Source organism: Nothoprocta perdicaria, unplaced genomic scaffold (genome assembly GCF_003342845.1).
Source record: "Nothoprocta perdicaria isolate Ctin4 unplaced genomic scaffold, notPer1 scaffold_196, whole genome shotgun sequence".
In the NCBI taxonomy this organism is placed as follows: domain Eukaryota; kingdom Metazoa; phylum Chordata; class Aves; order Tinamiformes; family Tinamidae; genus Nothoprocta; species Nothoprocta perdicaria.
The window spans coordinates 191,645-207,172 of record NW_020455160.1 but is presented as its reverse complement, the minus strand read 5'-3'; the positions used below and the strand labels follow the sequence as shown (position 1 = coordinate 207,172).

The following is a 15,528-nucleotide window of genomic DNA, read 5'->3' as shown; positions in this document are numbered from 1 at the left end:
TTCAATAGGCACTGGTGGGAAATGAGCTGCAAGTTCTTGTTCAGCATAAATCATGATCCAACTCTTTTGCAGGGCACGAGCGGTAATTCCTGTCACTTCCTCCAAGATGGAGACAGGGTTTGTTGGGAGTACCGCTGTACCCCTAGGAGAAATGGACTCCTGCCCTCTTCCTCAGCCTGGAGAAAGCCAGCAGGCTTGAGGATGTGAGGGATTTGGTTTTCAGAGCAAAGAAGCAAAGAACCAGTGATGCAACTGGGGAGTAGCTACAAGTCAGCAAACCCACAGCATTGTGCTCCTACCTGGTCTTGGTCCACATCTTCATCTCCCGTGATAATTATGCGCTTCTCTATCCTTGTCTCTGAAAAGCCTCCTTTCACAGTCTGCAATGGAGAAAGAAGCAGAACTCATTTCCAGCCTGCATCCCTCCTTGCTGGCAGCAGCATCCTGCCACTTACCATGTTACAGCAAGGGCATTACACCTGCCCTACGGGCTGCAGGCTTTTGGTGCAAACAGCTAATGTGGAGCCTTAAAACCCTCTCTGGTTCATGTCCCAAATATGCTGCAGCAAATGTGATGCCTGCCCTGTCTCAAAGCCTTGCCTACAACCTTCTTAGCCACAAGAATGTAGACTGGATGCACACCGAGAAGCAAAGCAGAAGGCTGAGGGTGGCTGTGATACAAGCTTTATTCCTAGGGGATAATAGCTTGTGGCCACATGGTCATAAGATGGATAATAAAAACATTATGAAGCCAAGAGTCCACAACGTGCTGCCCCTACTTGTGTGTAAGTGGGATTTGTTACAGAGCACTCCCATGGAAACAAAAGGAACTGCAGCCGCCAGGGGAAGGACAATCCCAGCATCACCTCAGAAACTCCTGCAGCAGCCCAGCACACCTTCCATTAACCTCAGTTCAGTGGGTGATAAAGCCAGCCTAGGGCAACAGAGGACACAGCTAATCGTGAGTGTGAGAGTGCATGGATGGGAGCACAGACCTTATGAGGAGCAGCTGAGGGAGCTGGGGTTATTTAGTCAGGAGGAGATTCATGGAAGACCTTACCACTCTCCACAACTACCTGAGAGGAGGTTGTAGTGAGGTGGGGGTTGATCTCTCTTCTCCAGAGTAACTACAGATAGCACAAGAGGAAATTATTCATTATTCATTAACGACCTGGATGAAGGGATGGAGTGCTCCCTCAGCAAGTTTGCTGATGATACCAATCTGGGAGGAGTAGCTGATAGCCCTGAGGGCTGTGCTGCCATCCAGAGGGACCTGGACAGACTGGACAACTGGGCAGTGACAAACCTCATGAAGTTCAACAAGGGCAAGTGCAGGGTCCTGCACTTGGGGAGGAATAACCCCGGACACCAGTACAGATTAGGGGTGGACCTGCTGGAGAGCAGTCCCGCAGAGAGGGACCTGGGTGTCATGGTGGATGACACGATGACCATGAGGCAGCAGTGTGCCCTGGTGGCCAAGAAGGCCAACGGGATCCTGGGGTGCATTAAGAAGAGCATCTCCAGCAGGTCGAGGGAGGTGATCGTCCCCCTCTACACAGCCCTGGGGAGGCCACATCTGGAGACTGTGTCCAGTTCTGGGCTGCCCAGGACAAGAGGGATGTGGAGCTGCTGGAGAGAGTCCAGCACAGGGCTATGAGGATGATCAGGGGCCTGGAACATCTGCCCTGTGAGCAAAGGCTGAGAGAGCTGGGCCTGTTCAGCCTGGAGAAGAGAAGGCTGAGGGGGGACCTGATCAGTGTCTGTAAATACCTCAAGGGAGGCAGTGAGGAGGAAGGGGCAGCCTCTTTTCAGTGGTGGCCACTGATCCGACTAGAGGAAACAGCCATAAACAAAAGCACTCAGAAGTTCCACAGGAACTTAAGGAAAAATTTCTTAACAGTGAGGGTGACAGACCACTGGAACAGGCTGCCCAGAGAGGTTGTGGAGTCTTCAAAACCCGCTTGGATGCAGCCTGTGCCACATGCTCTAGATGACCCTGCATGTGCATGAGGATTGGACTGGATGATCTCTAAGGGTCCCTTCCAACCTTAAGGGTTCTATGAACAAGACTGCCAATGAGGAGGTTCTCAGTTCCTTCTACTTTATTTTTTAACATTCCTTCCCCCTGTGTGCAATATGCCAACTCTAACAAAGTCCAATAAACCAAATACAAACACAATAGCAGAAAGGGAATGCTCTGGGTAGGAAAGGGGATCTGGGGTTTGCCTCTAAGCTGGATACACACACCAGCTGCATGGACAGGGATCTTCATAATGACCGGTGGCTGCCTAAAGCAGAGTGTCTTCCATCCCTTGCAAGTGGCTTGAGGGTGCAGAAAGGCCAGCAATTCTGAAATCAGTTCTTTCATCTCAATCCAGTGACTCCCTCTTCTTCTGATTTACCAGCACCTCCAGCTGGATATGGTTGGCAGTCACAGTGCATGTGGGTTACCCATTCAACCTAAATTGTATGCCCACCAAAACATGGTCTGTCCATGCCCAAAGATCCCCTAGGTCACACCTGGCTGAATCGAACCTGCTCTACATTGGGGTGAATTGGGCTGGGGTTTTTGGAAAGCAGCATGGATCTCCCCCCACAGGACAGCACACTTCTTCAGCTCGTAAGGGGAACAGTAGCATTTTTTTCTATCCTCTTCAAAAACGAGTAGCATCTTTCATCAGAAATCCACTGGGCTTCCATGTTTGCAGATATTCTTACCTTGGTAACATGGGTAGTGGTGGAAGTGGAGAGGGTTTCCGCAGTGGCACTGAATATGCTGGTGAGCACCTCCTTCCCAGCAGAGCTGCCAGTGATCTATAGAATAGAAAGCAAGGAATTATGCAGGAGAAGACACTAGTGCTGCCTCCAAGATTTGAGACATCCAAGTTTTCAAAACCTGTTGCTTATATGAGTATCTTTCCCCATCTTATTCCTTCTACATGATAGAGCCATGAATAAAAGCACAATAAGAGCCTGGTTCATTCACCTACTGCAGCCTCTGTCCTCTGACACCTTTCATGGGAGGAGAACATCACTGAGGACTTGATTCTCCCTTTTTACAGGAGGCTGAGAGCCAGGAAATAGCAAAGGAAGAGAAGGACAAGCTACACGAGAGCTAGTCCTGCATCTCCCACCAAGACAAAGCCGCCCAGCCAAGCAGATAAACAGCTTGCAGAGACGGCAGACCATGTCAAGAGAAAAGACATGTTGTGTTATTCCAACGGAACATATTTTTGGGGGGCACAGACTTTTTCTGGAGGGTGGAGGCTAGGCAGAGGTGTCCACAAGTAGCTCAGACCCTGAGAGACGCGGAAAAGGCCATGTCCGGCAGCGAGATGATTTCATTGCCACATCTGATTCTTCCACTTCCACCCTCAAGGCCACGCTATGTGCAGAGCTATGTGCAGGGCTAGGGAAAACGCAGCCTGCTTACGACTTCACCAGGGACTGTCTGTTTTTCAGAATCTTTCCTCCTCCAGCTGATGCTGAAAGAGTGAGTCTGGCACAGGGAAGAGGCCACAAGCATGGGCCTTCTTGCTCTCCAAACCTCTCCTCCTCGGGCACTAGTGCATTCCTCCACTCTGGTCCAGTCCCACCACACTGGCCAAGGGTGCTGATGCTGGAAGTATAGGATGAGCATGCCTCCCGAGTAGTCAACAGTGACTGGCCAGGGCAGCCTATCCTCAGCATAGTGTTCAGAAGCCAGGGTGCCTTCCTCTGGGCCTCCTCCCTGGATTGAGCCTGAGGCACTGCTGATGTCCTCTACTCACCGGTGACACGGAGCGAAGGTCTGTCGTGGGTCCTGTCCCTTTCCCTGGTTTGGTGCTGTGATCCTGAAAGAAGAGCACATGGAAGCATTGGCATGGAGGGCAAATGTAACTTGCTCTGAGAGGGCAGCACTGAAATACAACCAGTCTCCCTCAGCCTCCGGAGCCTTTAACAGCAGGACTGAGGACTTCCCACCTTCCCCAGTATCACAGTCCGTTGTCAGCCTCCCTCACCCAGTCCTGAGAATATAATCAATTCAGAGAAACTGAATGGGATTCCAGCACCCGTTCACATCCTGAGGAGTCAGCCCTGCTTACTGAGGCTGTTGATATGGTCTCTGTGGTGACAGTGTGGGAAGTGGCTATTGCGTCTTTGCTGCCTGGGGTACCTCCTTCCACCTGCCAAAAGCAAAAGGAAGCTGGTAAGTTTGAAGGTACCTCGGAGGGACCTCTGCTAAAGCAGAACCGGTGCTTTAGTTCCATTGCTGCCAAGGCATGCAGCTTGGGAAGATGTTGTGTGAACACAGACACATGCTCAGCAACATGGTGCAGCACGTACAGTGAGTGTCACCCTCCAGAGATATCTCTGCACATCAGAGCTGCTGATGGGAGCATGGGAGACGAGGTGAGGGAAGCATGTGCAGGGCTGCGGTTCAAGGAGTACTTGCATGGAAAAGTAAATGCAAAATGCATGCAGGTTTTGACTTGATGTCTCAGGGTTTACAGCAGGACCAGGACAAGCAGAGAAACCTGACGGCCTGGCTCGGCCATCTGCCCTCACAGTGTTGCGTTTTGAGGTGGGTTTTGATGAATGGAGGCTTTGCAGACCCACCATGAAACAGGGCAATGAGAGGGTGAGCCCAGCTCTGTCTCTGGCCCCCACAGCCAGCCAGCACAAGGCACCACATCACCCAGGTTGCTTCTGCGGCAAATACCTTTTGGGGGGCCGAGGCTTCTGCTTCAGGCTTCTTTGTGCCCAACGCCAGACCAGAAGCTGTGGCATCTGTTTTCAGCACTGCTGGCTGCAAGAGAAACACAGCAAGTCAGCAACTGCATCAGACTGCTCTAGTCCCAGGACTTAATAAGAAGCAGGAACATGCCTAATCCCTCCTCTTGTGCTAGCCCACACAACCAGTGCATCCCTCTTCCCTTGCAAATGCTGAATCTTGTTGATAGCCCTGGGGACATAAGGCAGCCAGAAGGGATTAATGAGGACACAGTGTTTGGAGAAACAGTAGAGTTCTACCGTCAAGAGCATACAGCAGAGGCCACGCTGTTATTGGGGTGCAAATAGCTACCGTGCAAACTGCCCCAAACAACAGACAGACCCCAGATTGTATGGATTGTATGGGATGCTGTCACCAGATTTGTTTTCATTTTCATAGATTTATATCCACCATAGGTTGGGGCAAACTGATCCTCTTATGTTTCATGATACCTAAACTAACTTATTTCATTTGTGACCTATTGCAGGTTGATGAGTCTGCCTTAAATCCAGACAGTTGTGATTACACCCTTGGTGACGGATGGTGACCAGCTTGTAAGAAAGGAGGAGAGAGGCTTTCAGCACGTCCCTGCTACGAGGACGTGGAGCTGCCCTAGAGCTCCTGCCAGGTGGTGGTTACTCAGGCCTGATTCGAGCACCAGTGAGTCCCTCATGTTCCTGAATTATCAGCCACCCCTGTCCCATGCATGGCCATAGACCCAATGAATCTTACAATTCCTAGCCTAGCATCCTAAGTCAGAAGACACAATCCGCACAGGATTTCAGGTCATATACCACATAGGTTGTCTTAGAGAATATATCTTTTAACTTTTTGCTTTTCCTTTGCTCTGGACTCATTCTGCCACTAGCTCATCAGGGAGCAGCGTGGGGACTTACCTGCCAGTAAGGGCTCATGGTCTGCACTGCAGAGCAGCTGCCTGAGAGCAGCCAGGCACTGGGAGGAGATCTGCAGCGCGCTTGCTGCTCTAGGGCTTGGCCCTGGCCCCGCACAAAGGCTACGCTATGTTCCGTGCAAGATGAAGCCAGCTGTGCTGTCATTTCTCAGTGGGACACGCTCAGCTTCCACTTACAAAGACATGCCACATGCAGTTTCCTTAGCCCACTTATAAGTGCTCCCCTAACAGAAACCATCCCAACCCTTGGGGCTGTTCACACCAGCTCTGCGATAAGTGACTCCCACCCCCTGCACAGTCAGAGAGGTTAGTTGGCAGTACACTTCTCTTTACAATGCAAGCTATTCACTGACTTCATGCAAAACACAGGGACAGTCGCTAGTTAGAGAAACATGCCCTTCCCAGCTGCCAGCATGCCATCATGGTGCAAGGGGCAGGGCAGGAGGTCAAACACAGCGGATTAAGAATGTGATTTCTTCTGGTTAGCAGATGCACAGAACACACTTGAGAGAGCCATGCACCTGCCTAAATTGAGACAACCATGCAACAAAGACGACAGTTGTGTTAGGGTAAAACAGTCACACCAGACAGGAACATGGAGCTCTTTGAAAGATAGCATGCTCTTCCAAACAGACATGGGACTACATGCCAATGCAGCAACACTGGGCACAAAGAACACCGAGGGATGATGGTACTACGACAGTCTTGGTGGATGCCTTCTCTTTTTGTACCTCTTGCTGGGATACTTCTGGGCTAGGCTGGGAGACCTTTTCCCCTCCTTTGAGATCCTCTTCAAGTCCAGGAGCTACTTTTTCAGTTTCCTGCGAAGAAACCAGGCCTTCATCTTCTGTCTCACTCTTGTCTTTATCCAGCTCGGGCAGACTCCGGGATATGTCCTCAAAGGCTGTCCCATGAAAGTCACCAATCACTGTGAAGTCCACTTCGGCTTCCAGGCTAGATGTTGAACTAACTGTGATGCTGGAGCACTTGCGCTCGATGGCCAGGTGGTTGTCCTTCAGAAAGACCGCGTCCTTCTCCTGGTCCTGCTCTTCATCACCGGTGTCACTCTCAGGAGCCCTGTGCCGAGGCGGCTTAGCTTTCTCCTCGGCACCCTCCCTCACGCCCGCTCTCTGAATAAGACACAAGGGCGGAGAGACACCGAGACTGTGAGCATCAAGGGGCACAACAGTGCTGGCTATGCCAATGGGACAAGGGGAGGAGGAAGAAAAAGAAGGTTGCAGCAAACGTAACAGAGTAAAGTCAAACACAACTCAAGCATGAAAACTGAAACCTTTTTGACAGCAGCAACTTTGCAGGGAGCAGGGGAGTTAACCAATCTTTTATTTATTTATTTATTGCCAAAAGCCTACTGGTAATTAACCATGAGTGTATGAGTAAAAGGGTCAGTCTCATAGAAATGCCTGGCGAGCCTGGAGGCACGTCAGTGCACCTAGTGAAAGCAGATGTATGCAAAACAACAGGTCTTTTAAGAGACATTCAGAAACAGCTCAGACGCCAGTGCTATCACGCTAGGTAAAGCTGGGAACCAAAAGAAACAAAGGGAAAGAGAGAGAAGAGTCTGAAAAAAAGAAAGACGCCCTGTCAGCCACATATGTTCAAAGAGAAGCAAAGGTGCTTGCCAGTTCCACTGAGCTTGCCCCAAAAGGAGTATCTGCCTTGTGTCCTGGCTGAGCATCACCCCAGCCTTCACGTGAAAGGGAGGGATAAAGGGAGGGATGACACCAAAGTCTTGTCCAATTTGATGTTTAATTATTGACGGCATGATTAGAGCCATAGGACAGCTTCCCTCCCTTAGCTCCTCTCCAAACATAGACATACCTCTCAACTCTACCATCAGAGGGTGAACTTCCTCTTCCCACTCCCTGCCATAAAACCATGGGAAACCCATATCCATGCTTCTGTTTTATTTTGCATTGTAACTCTACGTATTTCTCCCTTAGGATTTGCTCTAAGTCCACTGATGCCATAGGAAGCCATTCTCTTGGACTTTGGGCCAAGCATTTTCAGCCAGAGCCAACCCTCCAATCAGCCAGTGCAGGCACCCTCTGTTTGCATAACTGGGAGGTTGAGAGGTATGAGAAACAGGGTGTCAAACAAAGTCCACAGGAACACACCCATATACACATATGTGTGTGCGTATATAAATATATACATAACAGCTTTGCAGAGGGGAGAGGAGTTGGAAGCATACAGTCCTCAGATGGTTAAGGTGAGCTTTTATACTATGGCAAGAAGCAGTTAGTAAAACAGCACTGAGACCTGGAGGACTACTGGAATAGCAGTCCTTAAATTGTCTTCTTTCAGGCTGGATTTTACTGATGGATCAGATAAATCCTTTTCTTCCCCACTTGGTTCCTGAGATTTGCTCTGGATTAGAGAAAAGGGTTAGTTTTAAAGAAGTGAACTCTACAGGAGCTGATCTAGAGCTTACAAGAGCAGAAGAAAGCTATTTCACCATCCAGCCACCAGCTTGCTGAAGACAGGGGAGGATGGGTGAGGCTGGAGAGCCAAGCAAGAAGGGATATCAACAGAAGAAATGCAAGGGTGAAGCTGGAAGCGTGGGCACGCTGCTGCTAGGTGTGTGTACGTGTCTGTGACAGATTCACAGCTATTTAAGCCACCCCCCACCCCATATCCCTTCCTTGATCCTGGACACGAAGCCTGGGTGCCCATTTTTAGGGTAGCGGCTGGCATTCTCCAAGTAGCCAAACTGTTGGGGTTCACAAAACAAAAGCTGATGAACTCACTGGCCAGCGGATCTGCATTCAGCAAAGAAGCCCGACTGCACACACATACATAAAAGGACAGGGGATGCAAAGCGACGGGTCTCAGTCAATGGATGTGTGAGGAGCCATTGAATATGATAATAAGGAGCCACACAACATGCGTATGAACTTTCCATCTGGACAGTTCATTGGAAGAGTTACCACGGCTTCTGCCAGTGTGAGTTCGCAGCCAGAGTCGGGAGAAGCAAGGTCAGCATCTTCTCCTTCATGCTCCAAATCAACAGAAACATCTTCCTTCAGAGACAGAGGCTGGGATGAGTCTCCTGAATCAACTCCTTGCCTGCAAGCTAAGGAGCCCACATTGGACATAGGTCTTGCAGAAATGGTTGATGAGAGGAGGCTTGTGTCCAGAAGTGTGTCCTGTGCCAGATCCATCTTCCCCCTTTTTTTCACTGCTGTCTCAATTTCAGGCATGTGTTCTTGTTCCTCCTGTGCTGTCCTTTGCTCAGCTTCGCCCTGCTCAAACATCTTAATCTTAGAAGCCACTGAGGTTTTCTCATACATCTCACCATCCTGCCAGGCCCCTGGGACTGGGGCTGAAGCCACAGTGATATCTCCAAGCTCTTGGCATCTAGCTTCTATCCTCCCAGCAGTGGACATCAGTGACCCAGACTCTGTTTTCTGTATCCTATTGCTAGCTTGCAGATTTGCCTTGCCTTCATATCTAAAGGTAGAAGGTTGATACAACTTGCTTCCTTGACATGATCCTGTCACAGAAGAGTGGAAATGCAGGACACGACCACCTTCTTCAGAAGGAGGGGCAGGGCCCTTGTGCTTGGTGATTTCTTGTACTACAGAGCTCCTATCCTGCACAGTCTGTCCCACATTAAACTCCAAGTCCCAGTGTGGCTCTTGTGCTTTGGGGGCTGCAGTGTGGAGTGGCCTTCCAGCCTCAGCATCCTTCTGGGGCAGGTCCCCAGCTATAGTGCCCATTTGAAGTTCCATTTCTTTTGCCTTGGGAGAAAGCTCTTCTGGGCTAGGAGTTTTGTTATAAGACAATTCTTCCACCATATTGCCTTTATTTCGGGGCAACTTCCCCGACAGGAACTCTATTTCTTTGCATAGCTCTTTTATTGGGGGCGTTTCTTCCTGGAGTGGCTCTTCTGTGGCAGGGACTTTGCCATGAACTGCCTTCCCTGTGGCAAGGTCTGTGTCTTGAACCACCTCCCCTGGAGCTGGAGCTGTAACCTGGAAGAGCTCCACCGCAGCAACACCTCTCTTTTGGGGTGGCCGTCCTGCAACAGGACTTGCACCTGGCTGTGTTTCTTCTGTAGCAAAGCCCATATCTTGGAGCTGTTTTACAGATTCAGGGCTCGTGTCCTTGGGTATTTCCACCTCTGTTACACAGTTCATGTCCCTGAGTGTTTCTTCACCTGGTATGGAACTTGCATCCTTGAGTATTATCTCTGTTGTGAGGTTCACTTTCTCAATTATTTCCACATCTGTTGAAGAGTTGATGCCTTGGGCCAGCTCTTTATTCTTGGGCTGTGTGTCCTGGGCTGGCCCCATATCCTGGGCTAGCTCTGCAGAGCCAGGGTCTGATTGCTGAGGTAAGGGTCCAGGGGTGGGAGCCTTCAGTTTATCTTCCTCTGACCCTTCCGTGGCACCAGAATGGCCCTGGTGAGGCACAGCTAAAGTGGGTGGTTTAGTCTCTATCTCTTCCATCTGAAGAACCACTCTGGAACTTTCCTCCTCTTCTCCCTCTGCAATGATCCTTTCTGAGACCTCCCACTCTGCAGTGGAGCTATCTGTGTCCCTGTGGTTTCCCGCAGCCAGTCTCAGCCCTGGGTTCTCCACTTCACCCTCCTGTAGCTCATCCTTAGCTCCTCTCCCTTCAACTGACAGAGCACACAGCTTAAATTCTCTTGTTGGTCTTTGCAGATCTTCTTCCTCCAGTTCCATCTCTTGGAAATATGATATGGCTTGATGTCTCCCTTGCGTTTCATGGTCTGTCAGCCCAACAGATGCTTGTTCCTGTTGAACTGACAAAACTTCCTCCTTCTTGGAGTGAGGATGTCCCAAAGGGCTTGTCTCATCACAGCCTCTCTCACATTGGTCTAGCTCTAGAGCAAGGTTATCTGAAACTGCTTTCCTTTGCTCGCCCACTGAGGAAGTGCACTGTGATCCTTGTTCTGCAGGTACAGTGGGCCCTGAGCCCTCCCCTGGTTCATTTACCATAGTTTCTAGCCCTTCCTTCAAGTCAAGCCTTTCTCCGGGCTCTGAGAGCAGATATGTTTTGTTGTCCTTCTGATCTCCCTCTATATCATCTAAGTAGATGATCCTTTGTGTAGCAGAAGTCTCAGGCTTGTCATCATTAGACTTCACTTTAATTTTAATGACCTCTGTGGTTGTGGTTGGCATCCTGGCCTCCTGCCTCCTGCAGGCTGCAGAAACACACTCTTCCGAGCCCACTTGGCTTTCACTTTGATGAGAGTCTGGGTCTGAAATGTCAGGCCGTTGCTCCTCTTCAGATTTCTGGCATGGCCTGGACAGACGTGGCTCTCTGATAATCACTTCCTCTCTCCTCTCTTTGGGCTCCTCGTGTCCCCTCTCAGCTGGCAAGTGCTCTGCTTCCGTGCTGGGCTCCTCCCTGGTCGCTTTCTCACAGATCTCATCCTCCCAGACAGACTCAAAATCCTCTGGACTAGCGATCATTTTTGCTCTTCGACGGGCATCCAGGGCTGTATCTGCTGGCTCTTCTGGGCCTGCAGCTTCCTTGGTTTTCCCTATTTTCTCCATTTTTGATATGCTCACACTCATTTTCACCTCTGATGCACCTGCACATGCTTCTTCTTTCTTGACTCTCAGAGCTTTCTTTAGAGCTACCTCTTCCAGCCTAGAAGTTTCTCTCTCTATAAATACCCAATGCTCCGAGCCCTGTATTGCAATTGGAGCAAGAAGAGTTAGCGTCAAACATACTTTACCTAACAGCCGATGAATGCTTTGATAAGTAACAGAAGGCTAACTGGCTTCCTATAGGGTTGACTGAATTATTATTATTCATGCAATAACTGAGGCAGTTACTAAGAACCTAACAACTAGTGGAAGGGCAGAAGGGACTGAAAATAATGGGACTGATGCAGCAAAGGTGACTGAGCCTCCCCCAGACCCTCCACGGCCAGGGAACATTTGCTCTGGGTGAGGATTTACTGAACGCATCTGAAATATTTGTCATTGAGGGACATAAAGAGATGGGGGCAATATTCCTATCACAACCATTAGCAGAAGCCATCGCAGCACATCCCAAACAGCAGTGGAGCTCAGCTGGATAAACCAAACCAGGACTGCACATTTCAACTATGGCTCTTGCAGTCCCCAAAGGGTGAGATTCTGTTGTAAGCAACAGCCTGTGTTTTGACTAGGCTCTCAACTTCACCCACAAACCCTAGTGCTAAAGCAAAGAAGAGAAACCACCTTTAGTCATTAGAAAGGGCCTTTCCTGTCCTGCTGCAAATCCTGCAGCTCAGATTTACTTCAAAGCCAGTCCTTCCTTCCTTAGCTTTCCCTGGAAATCTCATCAAAAGCAACAACTTCTCTGAGGTTTCTAGCAATGCTGAAACCGCGCAGCTCAGAAAATGTAACTGTAAAAGGTCACCTCTACAATATAAAAGACTTTGGGCTTGGCAGCTGAGACAACTACAAATACTGCAGCAAGGACCAAGCAAAGGCAGTTAAGCATCCTACAGCAACGACACAGGGAGCATGTAATACACCTCTTAGCATATCTATGCTGCTGTGTATAGAAGGATCCTAGACTACTATTGCTATAATTAGAAGCATACATTTGTACATTCTTGTGTTGTGCTTGCCCTACAAGACATACAGACTTTATGAGCTTCAAGCATAAAGAACTGCTAAAAATTCAATCATTTCCGGAACAGAAGGTAGAAAATAACGCATGGCAACAGAAGAGCAGGAAAACATCAATGGACATTCCCACTGACAAAAATACACATCATCTGTGTGGAAGACGAGGCCTAAGGCATGATCCTTCAGACCTCAACAGGGGGCAATCGTGGGAGAACAGACTGGCACGCACAGGCTGCCCACCCTGCACTGGGTCCATCCACTATGTGGATGCCCAGGGCTCTTGCTTTTGGACAGACAACTGAGATCCAGACCCAGCATCTCAGCTGAAGGATGGTGCTCTGTAGCATGAATTAAGACTGACCATCTACGGCACAAGTGTGCACTTCAGCCACAGAGGGCTCAGCCACCTGCACCCTCCCTGCACTAGCCTAGGAAGGCGAATCAGTGCAAAGGAGAGCTGGACATGCAATGCCCAGGACAGGGATGTCAAGTTGATGTGTTTGCAGATAATAGAGCCATTATACCCAAAGGGGAAATCTAGTAACTGAATATAGCAAAGGGGAAGCTCAGGGCAAAAGGAAGCAGACAAGAGGTGGGGAGGTGTGTTTGGGAGAAGGGGATATTAGGGAAGAGAGAGAGAAAGGAGGAAAAGCCATTGCGAGTGAAAATGCCTCCACATGGAGTTAAAAAAGGGAGATCAGAAATCAGTGAATTTTACCACCCAACAGACAAATGTCATTCCCCAGTTCCCACCTTTTTCCCGTTGGTGCTCAAGAAAGGAAGAATTGAGGTTTCTAAGAAACAGAACTTCAAAAGCCAGGAGTCTGGCCCCACTTGGGCAAAAGCAAACAGCATGCCAGCTCCCTTCCCACCTATGCTCTGGCCAGAGCTGGCAGCGGTGGCAAGCACATGAGGACACAACAGTCACTCCAGCCTTGCCTCGTTACGTCAGTGATGGCCAGCACTGGTTCTATGCTCCCTCCAGATCTAAACCAGGAGTACAAAGCGGTATAAAGAGCACCATTCCTGTGCAAATGCAAGCACGATCCTTTTCCATGACAGTGGACAAGTCTGGGCAGGCTGAGCAGAGGCTCTGCCATGATATCTGGCATCCCACAGTCCGCAACAGCCAGGCAGCCCTGTCCTCCAGGAAACCCATTCTGCCAATTTTGCTTCTCCCCCTATCTCATATTCCCAATCACTGACTGCTCCTCAGGTTGCTGCCTTCACACCTGCCTCCTCTGCCATCTCTTAATGCAAGTTTCATTACCCCTTGGTCCACAGAAACCACAGTAGGAGTAGTCAGTGACCTTCAAGAGCACTGTGCTAGAGCTATGTCTTTTGTAGTCAAATTTGACCTACGAAAGCAGCATTACCACCAACTCCCTGGCTCTCCTAGGTATGCGAGGAAGCCCTGCTAGATCTCTGGTCCCTGAACAACAGCCTCCCAGTGTAGTAGAGAGGAACATGTTCCACCTCAACCAGAGGACTGCCTACATTCCTCAGAGCTTAGCAGCTTCTGCTCTGCTCCTGTACTGTGACCTCATTGCAGAGTCCTCATACCAGGCAAGGAAAGGACACGTAGATGATACCAGAAGCACAATTTCCTTGAGCAAAACTGCTCCCCTCCTCCCTCTCTGGCTGGAAAACAAGATCCTTTGGAATATTTCCCTGGGCAAAGATGAGTCTGATCAGGCTCTGGCTCAGAAATCATGGCTCCATATAAATGCTGTAGATCTGAGAGCCTTAAGACTAGCTTTCTGAAGTCTGGTACAGTATGTTTATTCATGGCCGTACCTCTTAATCAGGAAGAAAAAGACAAAAAGCTCCAGATTTATGTCCAAACCACCTTTCTTCTCCTCAGAACTCCAAGAAACTTTCTTGGTATGAACAGAGTCCACTCCATGGAAATAGCCGTATACTCTGTGGAGTGCTCTGCATTCTCTGCTCCAGACAGTTCAAAGCCAGCTTTGGTTCCACAGCTCTTGGCAGCCAGTGTCTCTGGAGCTTGAGTATTCCTGGGGATGTTTGCTGCAGATATCTGGATACCTGGATATGTCCTCCAGGAAAGCTGAAAACTTCTGGAGCTTCAGAAGGGAGCTTGCCAGAAGAAAGAAAACCTTAAAAAGGTGATCAGTAGGCTGTCAGGATAGACTGTGCCAAGACGGTAAGTGAGTCTAAAAACTGAGGATGCCAAAAAGAGTTTGCCTGTATAACAGCCTTGATTTCCCAAGGGACAATTTATTTTTAAAGCTTTTCATTCTATCTTTCCTAACAGATTTTCTCCAAGAATCAGGAGTAGCTAGAAAGACATATCAGCTATGGCCTACACATGTCACAAGAGATAGCAAAGGGGCAGAAAGCAAAGAAATGACTTGAAGCAGAGACAACCTAATATACCTGATGGATGCAGGCAATGCTTAAACTCCTTGGAGGAGCTCATAGGCAGGCAGGAGGTTTCTCCCTCTGTCACACCTCACTGTATCTGCCATTTTCCTTTGCTCCTTAGGAAAACTCAACTTTACCTAAAGGAAAGCACCGCCTCACAAAAAGAGAGAAGAATGAATTAATTCTGCTTCTTAAGACAATGCATTGCATTGCCTTGTCACCCAAAGTTAAAGAGATTCTAATCATCTCAAAACCAAGCACTCTTTTCCTCTGAGCAGAGGAAAATCCCACTGTTGCCAATGCAGTCCATCTAGGGAAGGCGAGAACATGTGATGAGCACAGAAATCCCCTGCTATTGGTCACACATGGCCTGAGCAGCTCTCTCCAAGGATGCAAATTCCTTGTGAAGACACAGGTCAAGTAAGGACAAAAATCACAGCAGCTCTATGTCAACTGATGACTCTTAGTCACTAACACATACTGAGAAATCAAAGGTGAGCCCAGCTCAGTGGCTGGGCACCACAGCTAGGCCCTGACTCCTCTCCAGTAGGCAGAGGGGATGATTCCCCAAGTTAAGCACAAGTGTGCTCATCTTTCTTCTGCTGTTTCTGGCCAGGGGCTGTGGAGCTCAGTTCTGGCAGAATTTCTGTTGTTACAGAGGTGTACAGAGCTGTTATCTGCAATAATTTTGTATTAACTCTCAAATACTGGCAGGCAGAGGGTCACTGCACAGACCAGGAGATGCTACTGCAGAGCCCGAGTCTCACCGAAGGAGCATCTATCCCTCCTGTTGAATTCCCAGGTTATCTTCAAGTCCTCCCTTGCACCCGTGCTGCCCTTCTGCAGACATGCACTGT

General features: G+C 49.2%; 1 protein-coding gene across 9 annotated transcripts in view; it reads right to left on the bottom strand.

Moving 5' to 3' along the window:
* Positions 1-15,528, bottom strand: part of EPB41L1 (erythrocyte membrane protein band 4.1 like 1) — an 81,672-nt gene that overhangs the window by 2,817 nt on the left and 63,327 nt on the right. For 3 of the 9 annotated variants that reach the window (XM_026037338.1, XM_026037337.1, XM_026037340.1), the window contains 8 exons: positions 8,615-11,350; positions 7,947-8,054; positions 6,398-6,796; positions 4,703-4,789; positions 4,086-4,166; positions 3,771-3,833; positions 2,719-2,814; positions 300-380 (listed from right to left, as the gene is read on the bottom strand). In XM_026037338.1, the coding sequence (XP_025893123.1) occupies positions 300-380; positions 2,719-2,814; positions 3,771-3,833; positions 4,086-4,166; positions 4,703-4,789; positions 6,398-6,796; positions 7,947-8,054; positions 8,615-11,350 (3,651 nt within the window). The remainder of the gene's footprint in view (positions 1-299; positions 381-2,718; positions 2,815-3,770; positions 3,834-4,085; positions 4,167-4,702; positions 4,790-6,397; positions 6,797-7,946; positions 8,055-8,614; positions 11,351-15,528) is intronic. The other 6 variants (XM_026037342.1, XM_026037343.1, XM_026037344.1 and 3 more) reach the window with 4 other exon arrangements.